Source organism: Crassostrea angulata, chromosome 10, assembly GCF_025612915.1.
Source record: "Crassostrea angulata isolate pt1a10 chromosome 10, ASM2561291v2, whole genome shotgun sequence".
Classification (NCBI taxonomy): Eukaryota; Metazoa; Mollusca; class Bivalvia; order Ostreida; family Ostreidae; genus Magallana; species Magallana angulata.
The window spans coordinates 37,822,542-37,848,141 of NC_069120.1; the positions used below are offsets into that span (position 1 = coordinate 37,822,542).

Consider the following 25,600-nt stretch of genomic DNA (forward strand, 5'->3'; position numbering starts at 1 on the left):
TAAAACGTCAATATCTCCCGAACGGAAATGACGTCATTAAAATAAAAAATTATATATAAAGTTTAATATTAATATCTACAAGATCTGAAATTTTCAGGAAAATCGGTCAAGCCGTTTTCAAGAAATCGCTTGTACAAAAAAGCGTAAGAAAAAAAAAAAATAAAAGGGAAAAAGAAACAAAGCAATAACAATAAGGTCTTCCGTTGGAAACGGAAGACCTTAATAAAAAACGAACCCCCCTTAAAACACAAAAACGCTTGATCTATTTCTGTCACTCATAACTGTATCTACACATATGTATGGAATTCTGTAAGTTCTTGACAGTCTTGTAATCCATGATTAATTAAAATTAATAATAAAAATCTTACTTTGCCTTACAAATACAAACGTATTGCATTGAAAATGGGTGTTCGTGGATTGATGTCTGTGTGTAAAAGTCAAAGGGAAAATCATGCTCATTAGAGATTATTTTATTCGATAAACATGTATATCTGCAACATTAAGAAAAAAAAAGGTCGCATCAACAGTTTCTTTAATATCAGCCGTGGATTAATTCGGAAAAAAACCCCAAATGACGTTCTAATTGCTATAATTTTTGCGTCATAATGTATCTGACGTAACAAAATCAATAACGTCACAAGAGTTGTTACAAACAAAACACAACATATTTTGAGAGAAAGGCAGTCGCTGGATATTTGCAGAAGGTATTTCTAAATTCCTTAGTTTTATATGTAAGAATACTCCATCTTTTGTTTTGGACACGATTGAATGACAGCGTCAACTGTAATAAGTGACAATACATGTAAATATATATTTTTCTTATTTAGATTATCGATATGGATCAAATAGAGCAAAGTTTGGTAAGCATTTTACAATATAATATTCTCAGTGAAACAAAAACATAAAGCATACAACAATGGTTAACGTGCCACTGCCAAACCTTTTTTATGATAATTCTTATAAATGTCATTTGTAAGCACATCTCTTCATTCTTTCACAGAACTATGGAATACCATTATTTCTTGAAATGCTCGTGCTTTTGCAATAGAGTAAAGATTAAACGTAATATTCAATGTAGGTCTATGGGTTATTTTTGAAAACAACATTATGATTTATACCCTTTTTTAATCAATACCGTCAGATCGAATACTGAAATTTTAAGTTGTAGGAATATTCAGATAATCATATACATATAATTTCGTTTCAATGAAAATATTAAAAAAAAAGTTTTAATCATTTATCAATAATTGCAGGTTGAGAACAAAAGACGTAGAATTGTAGAACATGTTCAAGTGGAGTTACTGGTATAGTATTCTACGTCAATATCTATCTATCTATCTATCTATCTATCTATCTATCTATCTATCTATCTATCTATCTATCTATCTATCTATCTATCTATCTATCTATCTATCTATCTATCTATCTATCTATCTATCTATCTATCTATCTATCTATCTATCTATCTATCTATCTATCTATCTATCTATCTATCTATCTATCTATCTATCTATCTATCTATCTATCTATCTATCTATCTATCTATCTATCTATCTATCTATCTATCTATCTATCTATCTATCTATCTATCTATCTATCTATCTATCTATCTATCTATCTATCTATCTATCTATCTATCTATCTATCTATCTATCTATCTATCTATCTATCTATCTATCTATCTATCATTAAGTTTCTAATCTAATATTTACAGAAGAGATTACTTCCACGAAGAAGCCCTCAGATGGCTAAAAAAGTTATGGTATGTCTAAGATATTGCATATATTTTTTTAAATAATAAATCAAATAATTGAATTTAAGTTTTGATTAATACTACATGTACATGTATCAGATTATAAGTTTTGGTATGTAAACATGGTTTTAATTTGTAATGTACACAATTATACATACATGTAATACATTGTAATACTTCATTATAATTGAATGTAGCAAAGAATTCAAGATCACCACGAGAAGATGATGGAGAATCACAGAGAGCTATTGGTATGTGGGATTCATATTTTGTAGTTTGAACAATCTGTATTTTTCATATAATTGTCAGAAATTTCATCGCTAGAGATTGAAATTCCTATAGCTGTATTGTTCCTAATACCCTAATACTAAAAAAGTTTGTTGAAATTAAATTATGCAAAAAAATAAATAAACAACCCCTATTTGATATTACGAAAATTGTGTATGTCGGCTTAAAAATTAATCAATTTTTTTGTTCATCCCATATACTTTCTGTTTGACATACACAATAAACTTGTTCATGTACCTCATGTACCATTTCATAGTTTTGAGTAAAATAAACTGAACTGCACTGAATAAAAATGTTTACAAGCCCCCCCCCCCCCCCCCAACAGACACACAGTAAAATCTAACACATTGAATACGTGAATTAACAATTTCCTAATATTTATAGATGGTGATCAACGAGAAAAAAGGTCAAGAATTGAAAAATGTAGATGTTTTCAACAAGTTAGCGGTAAATAGCATATTTGATATTATGCAAGAAAAAAATTTATTTTTTATCTGCCATATTATGTATATCATTAAACAATAACTAATTTCATATGTGTTAGTTTAGAGAATGTCGATTTTTTTTCTTGTATAGGAAGCGAACGAAAACCGATTGGAAACCATTCGAGAAAGCATGGTAATTATAACCTTTTAATTTGAAAATAAATTTTACGTTTATATTATACAACAAATATCTTTCACTAAAAGTATTTTGTCTTAATTGTGAGTTGATATATCTTTGCAGCACAAAGAGAAAAAGGATAGACTTCTTGATAATATTCTAGTTCACTTAGTGGTAATGCATTACACTTATTTCTTCCTTTTTACTGTTTTTTCTCCGTTTAGTTTATTTTCTCTGTGATTTTATACGCATTTACGGGACACTCATAATGCAAAAGTCTCTTCTTTTTTTTTTTATAGAGAAGTATAAGAACAAGACGGAATCCCCAGATGGCGAGAAAAATCATGGTAAGAAACGATTTAAAAAAATATTCTATTTCAGAGTTCATTTTATTCCTTTTATATTAAAAAAAAGCAGTTTCACATTCATCTTACTCATACATGTTATTGTAAATTCTTTATATTTAGATAATGCTCCAAGAAAACCACACAAATTTACTGAAACTTCAAGAAGACCTGTTGGTGAGACGTAAAATTGTTTACATATACATGTATATATATATATATTTTTGTAATCTCTATATGGCAAAGCATTATTCTAAATTTTGTCAACAGTTAAAATTAAAACATTTTGCAAACTGGATTTACATTCAATCTTTTAACAGATAAAAGTAAAAGAGAGAGATGACATGCATCGCGCCAAGAGAGCGTTTCAGGAAGAAATGATGGTGAGTAAAAGACATATTGTAAGAAATTACTGGATTCACTCTCAAATTTTATGATTTTATCAAACAAACATATAACTCTTTAATCTCCATATCCCTGATAAGACAATACATTCGTTTCATGATGTGAATCAAATCATTTTACGTTTATTGTAGACTAAGATGAATGAAAGAAAACTGCTAAATCAGATCAAACGACTGGGTTACACAGACCTGATGGTAAGCTACCAAACGCATTTATAAATACAGGTGACTCGGGATAGCCCGAACTCGGTTACCTGGTATCACTGTGTATAACGTGTTCTGTAAATTTTTTTTCTCAACGGTAACTAAACCCCGAAATTAAAACGCCACAAATAAGTTTTCCTTTATTTTCGTGTTTCTTTTGTCATTCATAGTCACTGTTACGGATTAAATGTACAAGTGAACCAATTTTCAATTATTTTCTGTTCTATAATACATTGTTTCTTGTTTTGTTTGATAGATGTGCCAGGTAGAGAAACCTGAAGAAGAGGGAGACTTTCTGCCTCGGAAATTATTCGTGTTTGGAGTGGACACGTTCAGGTGCAATGCAAAGGTACCGAACAAAATACAGCTTTAAAACAAAAGCACCTGTACTAAAAATCATAGTCGTAGTTTTATGTAACATCCAAAATTAACGCCGTGAGCGTTATTTAGTTTATTTACACGCTTCATTATAAATCTTATAAATTTTGAATATATAAATATCACATTATGTCACGAGTAGATTGTTCTCCATCAACCGTATTTTTTTTATTGTAGCTGGAAAATGAGCTAAAAGTTGAGAAAAGAAAGGAAGTAACCATGGTAACTGTCGCAAATAAAATGGACGATGGATGTCAAGTTTCATCCCCACCGGTCACGTGTTCTGTAGACAACACACGTGAGAGCCTCTCGGCATCCAAAGATCAGGTACGTAATTATATAGTGTAAAAATTTACATCAAGTTTATATATGAGGAGGGCTCGATGGTCGTGGCCGTTTTTAGACTTGATTGTTCTCATTTAGAAAAAGAGCTCCATATAAAAATAAAGACCCCCCCCCCCCCCCAAAAAAAAAAATAAAAAAAAAAATAAAAATTTAAAGGTTAATTATATGGATTTTTCTTCACTAGATATAAGATTATAACTTTAAAAATCGTACCTTAAAATTCTAGATATATGGTTAATGGTTAATTTGTGGACCATCCAGCCTCCTTGATGATTAAGGTGCATACAACTGTGTTCCTCATTGATATTTTATTTCTAATTTCTGTTTTAGACCAAAAGAAGCAAGAAGTCAAACTTCGTACGCCGCATCAAGAAGTTTTTTGGAATCTGATAGTCTGCTCCATTCAGCACCTCTACTCTAACCTACATGTACCTGTTTGAAAGAAAAATAATAATTGTGTTATATCCTGTCAGTGAATTGCTTAAAAATTAACAATTAATTTAAAAATAAATTAATTCAATTACTATATATGCCAGTTTTTTGTTTTTGTTTCTTATCTAAAATAATTATGACTTCCGGTGATGTAAGTACAAGGTATGGATAAACTTAAGTAAAGATTATGTTTGCTTGAGATTTTTCATTGTTATGAGAGATGTGCCCAGTGTAATTTTAAAGGTGGCCTATTGGTCACGTGATATCACGGTAACAAACGAGAGTAACTAAGGCAACTCTCTAAAAGGCAGCCGTAATATAAAATATATTTATGCAGGTTATGTATTTTTCTGCAATGCTTGCTATACCTTTAAAGGAAATATTTTATTGTTCTACTACGGCTAAGTTTACCTTTTTCTTTTTATCTAAATTAAGGCAACGTTGCATTAAATTCTGTTGTAAGGAATTTTTAAATAATGTTTTTGTGAAATCAACATCTTATATACTGCTGCATACATCTCGATATAATTAATCTGATTGTTTGGTAAAAACAAAGCCGTCAGTATTTTACGTAATGCTAAAGCAACGAAAACTCATACCATGTCACTGTAAATGTTAATCAACCTCTAGAACTTTGATTAAACTGCCGAAATAACTTGATTCTTTAATGATCTTTGCTCAAGTTCCGTATATATAAAACTACTCAATATTATGCTTCTTTAAGTTCAGTTTTTACTCCATTTTTGGCTAAGGGCTGTCTATCAGACTATGTTGCATTATTAAATTTTGCCTCTTGTTTTGAAAATAACAAAAATTATGCATGATGTTAAAAAAAACCCAAGTAAATCCATTTTCCCATTCTTTAATTGTAAATCACTTTGGAAGTTAAATGACATATCCTGTAAAAAGATAATGCCAGCATTTAAGCATGCCACATACAAACATGTAAAGATAAAAAATAACAAATGTGAATGAAAGTAATTCTAGAATTGGACAATGAACAAAATTATTTGAAAAAAAAAATTGCACCTTTGGTTGATGAAAATGAAAGAAAAAAAGATCCTAAACCAATAATTAAAATGGCTCGTTCTAAGATACTGTATACAGGGTTATTTTTGCCCGGTGTAATTATCACCCTTCTACACTTGCAAACAGATTCGCCCCATCTTGAATTTGCCCAGACACAGTATGTTTAAAGAAAAATAAATTGAAACATTGAAATTCACCCAGTCTTAAATCCACCCGCAGACGACAAGGGCAAAAGGTTAAAGGAGCAAAAAACAAAACAAAAACGGGGGCGAATATTTCCTTGTATACAGTATTTAAAACTTGGAATGTACAAATAATAAAGAGGCCTGCTTGTTACAAAAGACACACACACACAGACACACTACAAACCAATCATCACCCCCCCCCCCCAAAAAAAATACAAGCTTTGATAAACATTCTGTGTATATCATCTGTTTAAGACACAACATAAGTGTGCACCATTTCAACATCACAAAAGAATTCGTCATTTGTATGAAAGTGCAAAAATTTGATATTAAAAAAAAAAATTGAATATGAATCTATCTGGATACCAATCATCAAGCATACAAAAACTCCCAACAAATTCAACCAAATGATATTTATGCATTCATACAAGTATATTAATATTGTACTAACAAATAATCACATGCAAAGTTATTAAGTTGTGGTTGTCAACATTGGTATGGGAAATCATATTAATCTCTGAATATATTAATATTGTATATAAATCATTCATAAGATATTTACAAAAACACAACTACATGACTGTCAAACAAATGAAGTTCTTTCATACTAATGCAAAATCAAAACATCAGATTATGTAAAGCAAGTTTGACATAGTTTGTAAATTTTCACTTACGAACTCTCTTTCAGGGTGGTCCTAACCACCACTTTTAACTTCAAATATTTTTGGTGGTTCTAACATAATCAAATCTCTTAATACTTCACACATTTTTGGTGTTTATAGCTACACCACTTAATTCATCACATATTTCTGGTGGTTCTAGCTACACCACTTTTAAATTTGAATAAATTTGAATGTTTCTCATACTTCGTGCTAATGTACACCACTATAAACTTTAAATGTTTCTCGTACTTCTTGCTACACGTACACCACTATAAACTTTACATATTTCTGTCTTTCTGTGGTGGGCTTGACTTCAGTTTGCTCACAACCTGTGGTATAGCCATCAGAAATAAGGTGGCAGGGATGACATAGGAGATACGGTAGGTGGACAGAGTCCCGTACAGAACCAAGAAGACTGTTAGGATGTACACCCCTATACAGGTCGAAAAGTAGTGGTCCCTGTCACAGAAAACAAAATTGCATTTTGGGAAAATTTAGTACCTAATACGTGACGGAAATCAATAATAAAATTTTTTATTACTGTTGTAAACAGAAATGTTAATGTGAAGCAAATGAAACAAACGTAAACCAACTTTCATTTTCTTTCTTTGCAATTTCAATATAGATGATCTTATCAATGAAGAATAATAGACAACAAAGGACTTGTGTTAATAAAAAACAATAAGGACGATGAACTTTGACCTTGCAAAATTTTTTGCACATACATATGAAAATTGATTTACAGCATATCTAATTAAAAGTAAATAAACATTTAAGCATCAGGTATTTATGAAAAAAGAATAAGTTCCATACTTTCCTGAGAGGGGATCATCACAGAGTAGCAATGCTCCTACCGCGAGGATACATAAAATGGAAGTGAGCCAAGTGGGATCATTGTATAAGATTATAGAATACCTACAAAACAGAAATATGCCATGATTTATTACTGTCTTCAGATTCAAAATAGTAAAAGATTTATATCATAATACAATTTTCAACTAATGCATTTACGATTATTTTCCAATGCTTTTGCAAGTGTAATGTGTTTAAAACAGTTTATTGTCTTGATCGGCAGTATGCTATTTTACAGCATTAACATTTCATTTTTTTCAAAATTTGATTAAATATTAAATTTCACATTTTGAACTACATACTGAATATTTTTGAGCCAGACTATCATTGGAGGTAGGTTGAGGCCCATCATCCACATCAGCAGAAGCAGTGTGGTCTGGTACAGATTATAGCGTGACTGGACGCCCGAGTCTAAGATGTCCTGTCGTAATACATGGTAGGTCCTTAGAACCTGAAGGAAATAAAATAATTCTTAAATGACAATTTGTTAATGAATCTTTCTGGTTTTTTCCTTTCTATTTTACAATACAATTGCAATTCTTAAATTCCATTTTTAAATACATGAAATTGTTAATCAAACTAAGTCAAATTCATAGACATTTCTTTAACAGAATGAAAGTGACAGATCATATTTTTTGTCAGAATCTGAAGTATGTTGGATTACTCAGGACCTACACATACAGATCCAACTGTTTATATCAATTTCCCTTACAAAACAAACGAAGGACCTAAGCTAAATATATATGTATATAGGCCTTACTGTATTTGCCTATTACAATACAAATGAATGGACCTTAAGATTTCATAAGCCTATCTGTACATTGCCAATTTTTTTTTACAAAACAGATGAAGGAATTTTACTATTAAAGGTCATATGAAACGATATCCTGACCATATTGAGTTATATACGGGAATGAGTTCATAAGTGCCTATTTAATAAGACTGACATTGTTTTTTGGATATTTTGTGCAAAATGTGAGCGCCACAGTCGATCAAAATTACTTAATCGTGAAAAGGAACATTGACTTACGCGGCTTACCTCCCTTGCTTATGACGTCAGTAAGACCCAATCGCCTTATAAAGCTATGTTGTGAATACAAATATCCATGTCATTTTGCAGCATTTTAAAAGAAAAAAAATACTATTTTATATAAAAAAAACTTGTATAATTATACAATAATTAACCACGTCAGTATTTTTTCTCTCAAGAAATGAAATCGTGTGCGTTTCTATTTACATGTAATAGCGTGTACATAATGATATTCAGTTTGGAGACTGCAGGGAGAATAAATGATTTTCTTCATAGATCCACATGCAAGTATAATATAATTTTGATATAAGCATATTTATATGTTTTATTTTGATCTTTTAAATGAAATTGACAAATTCAAAAATAAGTCTGATCGTTTTTTCCCATTTGCACGTCCATGCAATTTTCAGATTTTTTTTTCTAAACAACTTGTAGGCCTCATTGTGCCTTATTCAATTCGCGTCACGATTATATTGTTTGTTTCACTTTCAAATTCACAAATATGTTACCATTTAATTATTTTTAGCCTAAGAGAAATTTCTTCAAATGTTTTGTTTTTGAAACGTGTACTTGAATGTGCGGTGTTTTGATTTTAAAACGTGTATGTGCGGTGTTTACTCACAGATCCCTTTTATCTCACTTTCTTCCGCAATGTTTTCTTTCGTTTTTTTATCATTATTGATGCTTGTTCTTAATAAAATCTGTTGATTATCTTCACATTCGCTCACAACTATTTTTATCAAACAACCGATTTATTTTACCGATACATTTCTAAATCCTTAAATGTCATATTTCCGCGATCTAATTTAATAAAACGTTAATACACGTGTACACAAAGTATTTTCTATAGATATTGCTACATGTGTATATCAATAAGTCAGAAATTTATATTATTTCGAAATAAAATTTAAGAATAATTTTGCAGCATTTTATAGCAGCTCTTTTAAACCAACTATGTACACAATGCCTCAAACATTTTCATTGGCCTGCCTTATATACTTTTTTATGTGACAAAATAAATCAAATCAATTTAAATGCGTTAATTCCCTTTAAATGTAGCTCAAATATTATACGTACCGAACAAGAAAAGGATGTTTCTATTTCAAAAGGATAAGGATAATTCATTAATCAGCTGTAAATGTTGGAGCATTTCTTTCGTTAAATTTCCACTCCAGTACGGGATCTTCATCATGATTTTACTTTTGTGAGAAGCTCAGTGATATTAGATTTATTCATTAACGACCAATTAAAACTAAGTCATCTGTAGGCTACTACGAAATCAAATGATCTCATTTGAAAAGAAAGACACGTTCATATATGCAAAAATTACTAAAATTTAATCAATAAACTACTGTAAAATTACACTAGTTTTAATGCATTGTTTACATCGGTGGGTCTTTGTGACGTCATAAATCCACAAAATCAAGAACGATAAGCGGGCAAGAATTTTTTCAGGTGCTCAGTTTTCATGGTTATTTCTCAGTAATGCAAAGGCAAAAAAATCTTACATCATGTATTTTAACATTTGTTTATACCAAGCTTTATATTCATGAAAGAAAATCATAGTGTTAAAAATCGTTTCATATGACCTTTAAGGTCTAACTGTATGTATTTATTACCTTTACAATACAAACGAAGTAACAGATGACAAGGCCCAATGTTCCACATAGAACACCGGAAAGCACCAATGCTAACACTAGGAATGCTGGGACTACTCGGCCTTCGCTGCTTGGCAACGGACAGCTAAAAGGAAACATGAGTTAATGTACGTACATCATATAAGCAGGAAAAAATGGTTTATTCATAGATTCTGAAGTCCTTGGTAAAGAAATTAGTATTGAAACACATACTTTTAAGTAAATTGCAGTGAAATATCTAAGATTCACTAGTTTAAATACTGGTATTTAGTATAAACAATTAAATACACATTTATTCAAGTACCAAACGCAAGCAATTCTAAAAATTGACAAAAATTTATATTTTTTTTCAACTTTAAGTGAATTTGATTACCATGAACATAAAATTCCAAAAACTTGACTGAGGAATTTCATTCCTATATCGATTACAAAACACTGGAAGTTGATCAGCCCTTGTGCAATCAGATACAGGAGTAGGGGCAGAAGTCTCATCATAAGTCCCTGATTGGTCAGTTCCCTGGTGTCTGGTAGCATCCCACTGTCCTCTCCCAGAGCTTGCTGGGTAACAGGAAGTCTACAAAGAACAGCCACATGGTCAGATCTCTCAATCTCTCTCTCTCTCTCTCTCTCCTTTGATTCTTTGATCAATTATTGGATTATAAGAACTATACATGAAATGAGTAAACTAGTACTTTTAATCAAATACAAAACAGTTGATTCACAGGGACAGTTTACCAAATGTCTAACAGAATGTAAGAGAAGCATAACCATGTCTGTCTCTGAAAGAATGATGTATTCTCAGTGATTAATGTACAGGTAAGTACTGTAATTTCCTTATTTTACACAAGAACTTAATTTTGCGATTCTGCTGTTTTGTATTAAAGCAAGATAATATGAAATTGCAATCACCAATTTTTAGTTATGATTTCCTATAGTTCAAAACAGTCTGAAAAATAAAAGTGAGACTTTAAAATCTGTGAGGGTTGCTTCTCACAATTTTACGTGGAAATTAATTCCTCCCATTAAATTAGGAATCTACAGTATGTGTCACACACATTGATACCGTATTAGACTAAAAACACTTACTGAAATATGAAATTCAAAAGCATGGCAACTGGAATGATAAAGTAAGGCTTGCCATTAGCCTCAATAGCATCCAATAAAGCTGGACATATCCCATCTACAAAACAAACAACGGAACAATACCGGTATATTTCATCAATTGGATGCATATCTGCAGAAAATGCAGAGAATCAACATTTTCACTTTTTTATTCTATATACAGTTGAAAATGAAGTTAGGATATAGAAATCAAAAGAAAAACTCTATAGCTAATTCAACTTAAAAAAAAAAAAAGATCTTTAAAAATCTGTTTATGATTTCATCATAAAACATGTACATCTGTGAGATTCTCACCTTTAGCCATACACCGTAGCTGATGCATCACCCCCATCAGTAAAACCGCCACCATAAATCCAGGCAGAAGAGTTCCATAGAAACGGACAAACTGAAAAAGTTGAGGAATCTGGTCAAGAACAGAATGCTTACAAGAATGATAACTCTAGCAGTCTTTATAAGAACCCATTGGAGGCTTAAGCCTTAGCATTTCCGTGGCAATGCTCCTTAAATTATTATGTGTCATTTCTATTAAAATTCTCACAATTTAACTTTTGTAATACATGTAATTTATTTTGAAAAATGTTCAACTTTATGAATTTCCAATTCCAAATGTTTTACATGCATAATTTTTTTTCAACATGTACTATCTGGATTTCGTTTGACTTTACAAAATATGGTATGATCACGTATAACACTGATGTCTGAGAATTAACTGCAGACAATTCAAAATGAAACCAAGACTTTATAGGCATTTTGAAATGACTGGCAGTAATAAATTTCAAAGGAATCAATGATTCTTTCTCCTTGTTGACTCCAACAATGACAGAATAAATCTGAATGAAAAGAAATGAATTTTGTGAAGAGAAGCACTCTTGATAAAGCATGGCCAATTTGATTTAAATCACATGGTTGCAAGTCCCCAAACATTTCTTGTTTTTATGGATTTTCATGATGAAAAAAAAATTTCAAACACAGGAATTAATGCTGGCTTTCAGACTGGCATGTTGTGTGACTAAGCACAAAGACTTCTTGTTTCCCATTTATAAAGGCCCTTGCAGAATTCTTTCAAAGTTCTAACAAACTTATCAAACAGAATTTTAAAACTGGAATTAACAGAATCAATCTATGTGATTCATATAGAGCAGACACTTTGTTCCAAATCGGCTGAATTTAGAGCCAATTTTCATGACCAAGAAAATGAACTCTATAAACTTTTTAAAAAAGCTCCAACTTTTTTCTTATTCGACGCTTCAAAAGCATAAAATATTTATCAATTATATATGCATGTCTTATTTTTCTTTTAGTCCAGATAAATGCAAGTTTATTTTCTCCACATAGTCTTGCCGTGAGATTTTTCAATAGGTGCACTAGACATATTTGTAAAGCATGTCTACCACAATAAAACAGCTAAAAAATTCTCTCAGACTTATTCAATATTACTCCTTTTTCAGGTCATTTAATACTCCACACACATTTAATGTGATTTCAAATGAAAAGGCTTTTCTCACAATCAAAATTGCAAATTTCTTTACATATATATACTTATCCAAATATTCTTGACACATTTGAAGTTTGCTTTTCTCTTGCTTTCCAATTTGCAAAACTTCAAAAAGCAAACAACAGTTGTTCAGCTTTAATCTCTTAATAAAGAGTCCTTCACAAAAATTTGTTTCAATACCTGTAGCAAAAATCTGTTCTTCAGAAAAGTTAAATCTTGTTTAAAAGACCCGTCTCAATAGATATTGCTTCAATATTGATTCGAGGGATGTTGACATATATATACACACATATAGGAGCAATGTACTGAAATAATAATACTTTCAATGTTAATGCTGAACGTTTTATACAAAATAATATTTTTTGTCCTCCTTGTTTTAAAGCAGAAGTATGTCGAAAGCAAATTTACATGTATTACTTGTGATAAAATTATTAGAAAAGTTTCAATTTAAATATACCAGTATTGCAATGTCAGGATGATGCATGGTGACAGGTATATAGTTTGAATACTGAAGTTTAAAACAATTGCCAATAACTTTAATGCTGGTGTTTGAATTTCTTTTTTTTCTCTTCACTCATTCAAAACTCGAAAACAATGAAGTTGAGTGTGCTGCGGAGGAACAATCTGAGGTCGTTATTTTTCTTTCGTCGGTCCATTTATGAATACTAGCCAGCATTACTTCCATTGTTCAATTACTACTCCACATTTTAAAAATAACTCCTTAAATCAATATATATGTGGTATTTACAGCTAACAACAAAACCATTTAATAACTACAGCAAGTAAGGGTAAATTGCCTGACACCCTTTTATTTTTCCTCTCATAAATCTTGACAACTTTCACAAAAGTGATTTCATCATAAATTACCATTCAAAAAGATTAATTTCCTCCACATCACATTGCCTTGTTAATTTTTTTTTAATACTCCTAAATTTTTTCTTACACTGAATTGATATTGAATTTCCCATTTTATTTTTGCAATTAACTTTGAGTATAATCATTTTCATTCGACAACTGTCCTTTGACTGAAAACTGATATCTACACAATAGGTGATATATCAAATTCATTAAACCTCTGATTTGAATTCTATCTGGGAAATTGTGAGAAAATCCTTATTTTAACAATACAAAATAGCACCACCTGAGTTTTATTTCACTACGACACTGAGTTTCAGATTACCAGCTTATCTTTTTTTTTTTTTAGACCATAAATTATTGCTATCATTTAAAATAAAAAAAAAGTTTTTACTATTAAAATAGTTTTGGCAAACGACAGTTACTGTTTAGAATACTGCTCTCTGCAAAAATAAATATGATCAATTTAAAAAATAAAACATGCAAAAACCTTAGCTATTGCCAACAGGGTTATTTTTATAAGCTTGGTTTTTTAGGTGGTGCATTATTTTGACACTAATGCTGTGACCCCCAGCTCCAAGATCTTGTCAAAAATTCCAGTCCCCTAGGGTGGTATCGAAGCTCTACCAAACAGCCAACGAACAATCAGGGAATCGATAGAATCTGAGCTCGAGGATTTACCCTATCTGGGTTCCTCACAATTTAAACTCCAAAGTTCCACTAAACATGTATTACTATATACACGGACTTTAATACCTTCTTTTTTTCTTTCTTTTTATTCTGGTATCTATTTAGATTGCTATTGATTTCACGGGCCAACAGCTTTTGGCCACGGTTCATTGCTTGATCGGGAATTCTACAACCCCCCCTATTCTATGGATTGGATAAAACTGCCCAGATAAGCTTTTAAAGCCTCATAAAGTTCTGAAGTTCTCCAATGATGCACTCTATATGGATTAAGCAAATACATGTTAATAAGAGCCGACTTCTCAAGTGTATTGATACAATGGCCGAGTGGTATTGATATTCTCGTTAATTAAGGAGCACATCAGGTGAGACTATAATTCATCCAATTAACTTTAAATTCATGTGTATATTAAGGTTTTTTCAAGTATATGTACACTTTATGATCAACATTTAAAAAAAAAAGTTGTGATTCCATTTCTGTCCAATATAACTGATCAGTTAATGGATATTGGATATTGATTCAAATAATTGTTTACTGGAGGTTAAATGTTTGATATTACATACATGTATATCTAGTCAATAGTATTTTAAAAAAAAATTAGATTTATATTAAAAGCACTGAGGTAGAAAAAATAAAAAGGAAAATTGCAATGGTTCTCTTGTGTTGTTCCTTAATTCTGAAAGTAAACCTTTAATAATCACTACACTGAAGTGGTATGATAATCCTCAGCCTTTTAATCAAAAGGTTTGTTTTTCATAACATTTTACAAGATGTGACTGGATTTTTAGCTAAGGAATTCATTGCATGCACCTGAAGACAAACTTTTTACCATTCAGACATATAATCCATAATCTCTCTGCAGCAGTGTATTGTGTTACTTCCCAGTTATTATTTGTATGCATATCAATTACATCAATTTGATATTTTAATTACAAGTGCCTTAATACACAGATCAATTTTTAATCTCTCAAATTCAAAATATTAAATTCATTTTTTTTATTCTTAAGTAATCATCTTTATTTTTTAACAACTCATAATGCTGGCGAATAAAAAAAAATACTGAAGCTCAGCAGTTCTATCAAAGATTTTCTTTTCAGATTTAAAGATTAAATTGCATGCAGTTCTGAGCATAAATTGAATATCTAAATCTGAAATTGTTCAGGTGAATTCCAGTGAAAGAAACTCCATTTAAAATCTTCTACAGCTAATTCACTGGGTGATCTGGCTTTCAAATTGACTGCTGAAATAGACTTGGAAAGGAAAACAAAATCTCTATAGGCAGAATCATTAGCTAGTTTTCAATACATGTATTAGCATTCAGGTACAAGTATATTCATAATTGATTTCTAATAATGAAAACCCTAAACAATTTATTTCCCCTTTATGTATACCAGATTTGTATTTCAATATGAAGTCTTTAACATTATTTTTTCTTTTAATAAATCAGATAGCATAATAATTAAATTCTTGCTTTTCAAGAAGCTCTGTGAGTTGAACAATTCAGTAATTAAAAAAAAGTTTTACCTAATTGGAAATAATATGAATAACATGTACCCCCCCCCCCCCCACCCCCCCCCCCCCCCCAAATTAAAATAAGATATTGACTGAAGGGGGCAAAATAATAAGAGCAGTGTAAATTACATGCGCATTGCTGTATATACATACATGTATGTACATTGTATGTGCATAGTTAATTTATTACATAAAAGAATCTATGTTAACAACAAGTCATAGGTATTTAACCTATTATTTGAGACAATTAAATAACTAATGTAGTTAATCAGTAAACATTTAAATATTTACTTGAATAAAATGTAACTTAAATGACATAACAAACAAATTTCCACCATGGGATTACTTCATATATGAAATGGATCATATACAGTCGAATGAATTAAACCATGCAATGTTATAATAACACACTTAATCCCTCTATCAGAGTAAAATCTTCTATAATTGCAATACTGGTAACCATTGATGATTCAAAGAAGGAAAAACCATCTGACTTTTTGAACCCAATGAAATATGTCCACTTCTTTTGACCCTATTCAATTTAGCAAGATTACATAACACAGGCTTAGAGATTTTTAAGCCTACCAAAAGACTCATGATTGCTCAATCTCATAAATAGAAGAATCAACATTTTGAATTGGAACTGTTAAAAAACTTGGATATATAACCATCTCAGAGGTGTACGGTAAGTTAACTACAGGAAGTTCCTAATTATCCAAATTGTCTCAGATCACCTTTTTATCAAAATCTCAGTCTTAAATGAAATCTTTATTCGCCACAAATTAGGAAGCTATGCTAATCATTCCATGTATACAAGCACTTTAAACTGTTCATAATCACTCAATCCTTCAAACGTATATTTTACGTTTCTAATCAGCTGTGTTTACTCAATTCCCCACATGACTATTCTGTAACCCCTTAAAAAAGGGTACATGGGTAAACACCAGATTTTTTGTAATCATTTAATTTTCTGATGACACACAAAATACCATCGACGTGTACAACAACCGGGCAAATACTTTCTTTTCAAACTTAAACTGATCTGAAGCACCCTTTCACTTGACAGTTTTTTTCCTCCATTGTTTTCATCTCCACTTCCCCAGACCCCTGCATGCGTACTGCTTGGTAACAGATAATGGCTCTGTACATATCCCTGTCCTCTTGTCCTTTCTATTCTCTTGTTTATAGGTTTTATTTAACACCGATTATTTCACACAGATTCAGAATTTATAATCCATGAGAGAGAGAGAGAGAGTGAGTGAGAGAGAGAGCAAAGTATTTCACACATCATAAATTCAAACTAATGAGGCTTAAAATAGGTGCAATAAAATCAAATTTAAAGGCTTGCGTATCATTGAATGCACAATTATATCAGTGCAAATAAATTTTAAGATATTAATCTTTTAATATCAAATTTTATGAGATTTTTCAAATAGAATAGGATTGTGGTAAATTTAGATATCAAAACACTTCTCAGACATCAAAACAAATTCATCTGCAACTGGTAGTTAAGAGCAAACTTTAGGAATTTGAAGGTTGTGTACTTGATAGAGCTTATCCAATGATTTATTTCAATGGATCAAACACTTTTGTCAATGGAAGAGGATTAAACAGTGATGACTGGGTTATCGGAGAAAATTAATGATAAATCCATAGGAGAGGGTGACATATTTTCTTCCGAGGCAGGTGACCCTTTTGATTTAATTTGTCCACAACTCCCTTTTCTCATAAAAAGTTCTCTTATTTACACAGAGGTAACCTACAGAAAGGATTTCAGATATTTCATATTTGTCATCTTTAGAAATGGAGAAAAAAATGACATTTTAGGGGCTTAAACTGGTAAGAGTCCTGGATATGGGCCAATGTCTGACCATACAAAGAGCTAACAGCATGAATAATTAATCTGTGCATATGTACACATTGCCAGCACAATGACAATTAAATACCAGTCAACAAAATGAAAATGAATGAACAAAAAAATTAATTTCTCCTTTCCAATTTTCAGATGTGGTATGGAGAGGAATTAAAAGATAAACGGCCTTCTTGTGCATGAATATGGATGCCAGCACATTGTCATACCACAACAAAGTCCAGGATTGGACTCAAATGTACATGCTGGCAGCAGACGGACACATCTACAAAAGTTCAAAAATAGCAACATATCTACCGCCTCAGAAACTACATCAGATCGAAAACTGGCGGAAAAATATTCGGAATAACTTTGGGCCCAAGTCTTCCCATTTTCCGAGACTTAACACCCCAAGAGCAAACAGTCGAGCAAGATCAGCAACCGTCACTAGATCTGCTAATAATGCAAACGAGTGCAAGCGTATTTGGAGTGCTAGTTCTCGTCGCCAACCTCATTTTCTGTACAGTGACACCGATCTGGACGATGTGACCAATCACCTGGCTGAAACATCCCTGCATTACTCAGGAGAGCGGGCTGTGTACCAAAGAAACTTATTAGGGAAACAATTATTGAAAATCAATACAAAACAGGTACAGCTTATCAACGGTGAGAATGTGGCTACTGAGGCGTTTGATAAAATTGATAAAACTTCCAAACAAGCCAGCAATGGTCTGAACAGCGAAGGAGAGGCAGACCACACTAGTGACAACATAGAGGCCGTGTCAGATGAAGCAGAATCTGAGACTCTGAGCAGCATATCCAGGATGGAGGGGCGCGGGAGACTCATACACGTCAACGATCAGGAAATGGTTCAAGTGAGGTCCCAATCCAACCAACTTCTGAATGTGATTTCCATTGATGACTGCAAAATGACTAGTCCAAATATTTACCACAATGCCAAACTAAAAGTGGAGAAAAAACATGCTTTTTATCAAGATATTCCTGAGGAAAATTCACTACCCGAGAGTGAAGTGCCAAAATCCCAGTATTCTAAAGACCTTGAAACCACTTACAATTCACAACGTTCGACCAAATCTGTCTCCAAAAGTCGCAACCAAATTCAGACTCGCAACGCCAAAATTTCAAGAGCCATTGATGAAATGGTTCACGAAAGGAAAGTGATGAACAATATGGACCGAAATTTCAATGCTCGCATTGAGGCTTCAGGCTCCGGAGGTCGAATAATCCTTGATAAGGGAGAGGGAGGTGCAACCTTTCGAAGACTAAACAATGCCCTGAAGAGGCATGTGAATTCAGTATTAGCCCACAAAGCCCACAAACAAATCAACAGCTGGACACAAGATGGCCAGAGTGAACAAGACTTGAATTCCCAAAATGGCAGTGTTCTTTCTGTGGACAAAATCGGGAAAACTCATAAAAAATCCAAGTCGCAAAGCATGGAATCCATGGAAAGCAGCTGAACAGTGGCTTCCAGTCAAACAGTATTAAAATTGATTCTTTTGTTTTTCTTCAAGTCAAAATCTTGATGATGTTTTAAATCAATTATATTGCCTTAGAACTTCAATGTTTTAATTGATATTTACACAGTACATGTTGTGTAAAGTACATATTTTTTCAACCTGAAATGTTTTTAGCCAATCTTTGTTTACATTACTAACCAGAAATGTCGTGGTGCATTACATAATTATATATTGTCACAGCCAACCTAGTCTTTCAGACTAGAGTCTGTGAGAAAAAGTTTTGATTTCAATAAAATGAAAAGGAAATCCTTATATATACACTTGCATTACTTAATTTGATGGTGATTAAAAGTTCAACCCTATTTATAATTTATTTACTCAATTCACTAAAGGTTAACAAAAACTCAACAACTAAATGTTTAAATGTAAGTAAAAAAGGAAACTGAAACAGTATTCTATTAAATTTCCTTTAAGAACTTTGTTTATAAGTATTGATTGGTTTGGAAATTTCATGTATTGATATAAACATGAGCAGGAAACCCGTTAAAGACGGAACATTTCCAGGTTTGTTTGAAAATGAATGATACTTTTGTACGATCTGCATGGGAACCACATAGAATATTGGTTCAGATAAAACAGAGTTTCACGTCTAACGGATTCTTCCCACACACATCAAGATCAAGAGAAAATCAAAACTTTATATAGCTGTCATGTATTGATTAGAGTTAATATCCTTAAAGGGTACTGAATAAAAAAAAAAAAATTGATGGTTGAACTTCTTGTGATGCAAAGTTTCATAAATGTGACTGACAAGGAAAATATTATCTGAGAAAATATAAAAAGTTGATGTATAGAATAAATCAATGATATAGGAATAGGGACATAATTAATAGGAACTGGTTACACAAACACAAGACTTTATGTATGTGAGGAAGTTGCCATGATCACAATATAACAAAACATATCCCCCTCTTATTTAATTAAATATTCTCACCTCCTCTAAAACCTCTTAAATGAGCTTTATTCATTAAATCACAGTATAGGAATCACAACTCCTGATTATTCAAAATTAATTATGATTTCAAGGATTGTATACGCGATTGTGGACTAACGAATGTACATGTAAACAATAAATTCCCTATTAAAATTGAACAAATTTTTTAAATCAACTTTTTCAGCAGACAAATCCAAACAAATCCTAAAATAGTAAATTTTACATGTCTTTATGAGGAACCAGGGTAATTAATACAACTGAAATAAATGAATGAACATCAACATCTTTAGACACAATGATTATTCCAACCATTTCATGCAACTGTCATTCAAAAATAAACCAAAACAAAACAATAAAATGTACAAACCGATAGAGCATCTCATATTGCCGTTCACAATGGACACAGTGGCCAATATGTTCTGCTTTGCTGCATGCAGCAGACAAGCATTATCATATTTCAATGAATAAATGATTTTAAATACATAATCCATTGGAACCCAGGTGTACAAATTGGACACTTGAGCATCAGATGGGTGTAGATAAAACTTTACTAATTAACTGCCCAATTAATATCCTACTTCTTCTAGCGGACAGGGCTAGTGAACATCTATTTTTCTCCCGAGGTATATTTCTAATGAAAAATATGGACTCCAAATTGTCAAAAGAAGACAGCTTGTGTGATTTTTCCCACCATTTGAACGGAACTTTGAGACTAGCGCAGGCTATAGATGACCTTGCAAGTTACCGAAAGGTCATGGACAACCTTGGAGTGAATTACGATGCCAGAATCAAAGCTGCGAGTCAGCGAGTGGAAATTCCGACAGAAGAGAGTTGGAGATTTCAGCAGTTGAATCAGAATTTGAAAAACCATATCGAATACATACAGGAATGTCAAGGGCAGGATTTGATTGACAGGTGGCTCAGGAAATTTCATGAATCTGGGGCTACCAGTAATAAGAAGAAGTGAAACATTGATTCATTAATGGAATTACAAAATTTTACTTCTTGCAGAGTAAAAAATCATACTAACTGGAACCTATGATAATTATATTTTCACTTTTAAAAATTCATAGCTGAACATTCAATGTTTCAAACTTTCAAATTTCAGTACTTACCGGTATTATAAACAAATTAGAACTTGTACATGATTCATTTATTCTTTTAAAGTTGTCTGTTTCGGCAGAGACATATTTTTATGTCTTTGGTTTTGGATATTATACATGTATCTGCATGTACTAGCTAGTATTTTGTGATATCCAGATTAAATAAGCAATGAAATAAAATTGACCCTTTAGAAATTCTGGCCTTTTAGTTATATATTCAAATATCTTTAATAGACTGCTCTTTTAAAGCACTCAATTTTCCATTCATTAAGAACTTCCCGATAAGGCTATAACTGTTACTTAATTCTTTAATTACTACACCCCCTTTTTTCCCTGGTATCTACCTAATATTATTTAGACAAACATTTTCAAATTTGATCTAGTACAGTGAAGGTCAGACATGGAAGAAAAATTGAATTGAATTCAGGGCTGGAAATCAATATTCTACATAACAGTTTACCCTTAGCTTAATACATATTATTAATAATATGATAATGACTGGCACTTCATAGGCTAGCCTTTGGATCCTGGTGAAAGGAAAATCTTCATACAAGCAAGTAAAGTTTGACAAATAATTGATAGCATTCTAAGGACGGACAGGAAAAATAAACTCCTTTTATTGAATTTTGCAGATGATCAAGTGCTTAGTTACTGCACCAGAATGCTATGATCTGCATACATGGGTGTATGCAGAATTGAATGAATACTATTTTGCACAGTCTTTATCAAATATTTGTTTTTAACCATAGATGCATTATCTTTGTTTTCATTTGTCCCTTATATATTATGCCTGTTTGAATGAAATAATATCTCCACCAGCTAAACTAACAAGAATTTGAAAGGAAGAACTAAAGGTCCCAAAATGGAAAAAAAACATTAATGTTGATAAATGACATTCAGACAGACAGCAAATAATTTTTCTTGTTTGAATACTTCCTCAGATAAAATAAACTTGTAAAAGGAAAGTAAATAGGCAAAAAAAACTTTTATGATTAAGTACCAGACCTCTTATTGTCAATGCATATTTCTTCAAAAGTCAGATATATATGAGAGAGAGAGAGAGAGAGAGAGAGAGAGAGAGAGAGAGATGATCAAAGTATGATTTAACTAATTATTGCTATCTTTATCTTATCAAAACTGAAATGAAATATTAAAGCAAATCTTTTCTGTAAATCTTTCAAAGAACAACTGTATTACATTTTATTTACATTATTGATAAATATTTTGTTCGTTAAAGCTCGAAACAAAATTTTCACTATATCTTCATAAATCTGTAATATTGCCTTTCGGTGACAAGAGATGTGTGGACAACCCACTAGAGAAATCTCCAACATAAAAGAGTTCAAAATGTGTAAAGAGAACATTGGGCATATGAGACTTCAATTTACCTGTGAAGATGTGCAGGCTTATTTTCTTTATCTCTTTAATAAGCCCCCTAACAACGCTAATAAACTTGTCTTTCTTCATTGGACGATTGGAAAAGGCCTATGTCAACAGACAATCTTTGAAAGATGTGACATGGTTCTTGAAGTGTTTATCAACTTGTAAACACTGTAACAAAATTGGGTTTTAATATCAAATACCATCAGTGTCATTCCATCATTTCTAAAATGGCACCACATGCCAATAATGGCACCTGTCCGTGATCACTGTTATTTAAGAGAAAGACAAAAATATCAGATCCAATCCATTTGCTTTTTAAAGCAAAAAATATGCACAGACAGAGCAATAAAATGCCAGTTTTTATTGAGTGCCTGCATCAAATTGTTTTTGTCAAATGGAGAATAAAACAAAAATAAAATGACATTTCTTTTTAGTCACATTAATACTGCAATGCGGAAGATATTTATTTGTTGCATAAATGGTAAATGTACCTAGAAAGCACTCGATTCAACTGTCAAATAATTTCAATGATATAAATAGCTTAGTTTCTTTTTGACACATGGAAAGATGCATCATATCTTTTTAAGATGACTTAGTTCCTTATTCCACTTTCTTCAATTGGACTGCCAAGCAACAACAAACTATTTCCTTTTTATTTAGAGACGTGTAGCATGATTTGGCACAAAAATGGACGGAGTTACTCAATCTGAACAAATACCAGCATTCATGGGCAGCATTCATTGGTTCATATTGTCAAAGGTAGAGTCAATTTTGGACTCTTTCAAAAGAAGAAAAATATCATTGAAATATAAAAAGCAGATGTTAAATGTAACAAATAAATATGACATTTTGATATTCAATACATGTATTTGTTGTAATTAGATTCACTTTGGCTGTGATTAAAGTATGCACTCTATTAACCCTGATAAATAACAGAGAGAGAGAGAGAGAGAGAGAGAGAGAGAGAGAGAGAGAGAGAGAGAGAGTTCAAATGATATGACGGCATGATGATATGCAATATCAAATTTAAAAAAAAAAGTTCTCATTCTTACTGCTCTTCTCAGTTTAGTCTATTAGAGTATATAAGCTTTATTACACAGTAGGTGATTTAATAAAGAGCTCAAACAAGGGTCCATTTATCTTAACTTAACAGGTAAATCCAAATGATTAATCCAAGGCAATGTCTCTTAGATAAGGAAAGGTTGAAACACAAAGAAACAATAAGAAGCTACTGGGCATCAAAATTTCACATCAAAAGGTATATAACAGGTAATATAAAAGTGAAAATTATTTTTTTTTGTAATGGTATATTCAGAAATCAATGAATAAGAAAGATCAATGGGGAAAAAAGCTCCTAGTACTTGAGAAAAGCAAACATTGTGGAATAACATTTTTTAGAACTGCTTAATAAAAATCGGCCTGGAAATCTATAAGAATTCCCCCCCCCCCCAAAAAAAAAGAAAAAGAAAATAAACAATGAGAAATGCACAACATAACCATCTTTTACGGTTAGACGACAAATGGTGGATTTAATAGTTAACTTCTCTGTGCTCAACTCCAGTCCTTAACAATGGTTTATAATGTTTGTTCAATACTGATTTTTATCACCACGTAATTCATTGAATACTTCTATAAGCGGTCTTTACTCTGCTGACCGAATGAACCAATGACAATAGAAACACCCCATAACGCTTTGAGGGTAGAAATTTAAACTGACGTCAAAGTTTCCGTGTTTTTTAAATGCTGTAATCACTTAATTGCGCAAAATCTAATGTGAAGCACACATGGTAAATTGAGTAGAATTAACTTTGACCAGGTTTGAGCCACCATTGAACTGAGAACTTATTTTTCAATTAGATATTTTTTTTCCACACCTAACAACTTCAATCAACCAGTGACATGTGATGTAGATATATTTGAGTTGAAACCAGAAACTAAAAATCAAAAACTGATTTGGAAATGAGTTTTCATATTCATAAAAGAATTTCAATTTGGATTTTTTTTTAATAAAAGTTTTAAATAGAAATGCTTTGACATTAGAATTAGAGTAATCAAAAGCTCAAGAAAGCATAAAATATGGACCACGGTCATATTTATAAATCAATTAAAGACTATCTTTTGTTGTTTTTTTTCTTTCAAATTTATCTTTTCATTTAGGGTGAAATTACAAACCAGAGATAAAGCTGTACCAAATGAACTCAGAAACACATAACTTTCTTTGTAAATATACTCGACAAGTATTAGCAGACAAGACATGGTAGAAAAGTTTCTCAATTCAACTCCAACTGTGTGAATGCAAAATTCTTTTATTTTCCAAGAGTTCCATATCTTACTAAAACTTCTAGGTTAAAGTTGGAATACAGGACATAATTGGTATGAAATTACAGTAAATATTTTGATAAATTACATAAGTGAAATTTGAGTCCATGTCATGCTCTAAGTGCCCATACAGTCACTATCATGATATTGATTAACTCCTCTATGTCTTCCTAATAGCTATCTGTACGTTGTAAAAGTGCTCTTCAGCTACAAAAATATTGCAAAGGGTCCATTTTTCCCATTAATGAGTTTTATTGGGGTTTATACAATTTATCAGGTCAAAGTGGGGGGGGGGGGGGGAGTGGGGGTGTAAGGGCAGGGTGATGCTGTATAACAATACATGTACAGTTATGTTCATTATTGAACGCTATTAGTACATAACTATATTTCCATCCATTAAATATTTTTTCCTCTATTTTTTCCTCTATTTCTTACAATAATCCATTGTAAATTGGTAAATGCATGACAGGAAGCGATCCAGTAAAATGAGTCAGACCTATATTTCGGTAAAATGTGTACCGGTATTCTAAATTACTTATGTGAAGCTTTTTTTTAGTTGTTAAGTAACAACTTAATTTCTAATAGCTATGATAAATAATTTTTACATCGTTCATTGTTGTCTTCTTTGTACTTTTACTGTTGGCTTTGTGTGG

The 25,600-nt window shown here is 31.7% G+C and overlaps 3 protein-coding genes across 4 annotated transcripts in view; 2 read left to right on the forward strand and 1 right to left on the reverse strand.

The window, feature by feature from the left end:
* Positions 1-234: 234 nt before the first annotated feature.
* Positions 235-4,841, forward strand: LOC128167846 (uncharacterized). The gene is made up of 14 exons (XM_052833783.1): positions 235-860; positions 1,254-1,304; positions 1,715-1,762; positions 1,951-2,004; positions 2,426-2,488; positions 2,618-2,659; positions 2,768-2,818; positions 2,944-2,991; positions 3,112-3,165; positions 3,309-3,371; positions 3,525-3,587; positions 3,853-3,945; positions 4,152-4,301; positions 4,650-4,841. Exons 1-14 carry the CDS (start codon positions 837-839, stop codon positions 4,707-4,709), a joined length of 864 nt encoding a protein of 287 aa, XP_052689743.1. The 5' UTR covers positions 235-836; the 3' UTR covers positions 4,710-4,841.
* Positions 4,842-5,597: 756 nt separating this feature from the next.
* The window catches only part of LOC128165104 (GPI inositol-deacylase-like), a 30,161-nt gene continuing 10,158 nt past the window's right edge, over positions 5,598-25,600 (reverse strand). The window contains exons 21-27 of the mRNA XM_052829316.1: positions 11,563-11,653; positions 11,233-11,326; positions 10,520-10,720; positions 10,129-10,252; positions 7,782-7,930; positions 7,441-7,542; positions 5,598-7,086 (exon numbers count right to left, since the gene is read on the reverse strand). Of these exons, the coding sequence (XP_052685276.1) occupies positions 6,906-7,086; positions 7,441-7,542; positions 7,782-7,930; positions 10,129-10,252; positions 10,520-10,720; positions 11,233-11,326; positions 11,563-11,653 (942 nt within the window). The 3' untranslated portion in view covers positions 5,598-6,905. The remainder of the gene's footprint in view (positions 7,087-7,440; positions 7,543-7,781; positions 7,931-10,128; positions 10,253-10,519; positions 10,721-11,232; positions 11,327-11,562; positions 11,654-25,600) is intronic.
* On the forward strand, positions 14,330-24,073 carry LOC128165105 (uncharacterized). Of its 2 annotated transcripts, XM_052829318.1 has the most exons (3): positions 14,330-14,670; positions 15,404-15,468; positions 17,824-24,073. In XM_052829318.1, the coding sequence occupies exon 3, from the start codon at positions 17,868-17,870 to the stop codon at positions 19,146-19,148; it is 1,281 nt and encodes a 426-aa protein (XP_052685278.1). In that variant the 5' UTR covers positions 14,330-14,670; positions 15,404-15,468; positions 17,824-17,867; the 3' UTR covers positions 19,149-24,073. The 2 variants fall into 2 exon arrangements, with proteins under 2 accessions (XP_052685278.1, XP_052685277.1); XM_052829317.1 differs by lacking the exon at positions 15,404-15,468 and having other exon boundaries at positions 14,333-14,670.

Bases quoted from the DNA above. Each gene is read 5' to 3' on its own strand.
- LOC128167846 (XM_052833783.1), top strand. From the start codon at position 837: ATGGATCAAATAGAGCAAAGTTTG. The intron at 3,166-3,308 runs GTGAGACGTAAA...ATCTTTTAACAG, and splicing joins AACTTCAAGAAGACCTGTTG to ATAAAAGTAAAAGAGAGAGA. The intron at 3,946-4,151 runs GTACCGAACAAA...TTTTTATTGTAG, and splicing joins CGTTCAGGTGCAATGCAAAG to CTGGAAAATGAGCTAAAAGT.
- LOC128165105 (XM_052829318.1), top strand. From the start codon at position 17,868: ATGAATATGGATGCCAGCACATTGTCATACCACAACAAAGTCCAGGAT.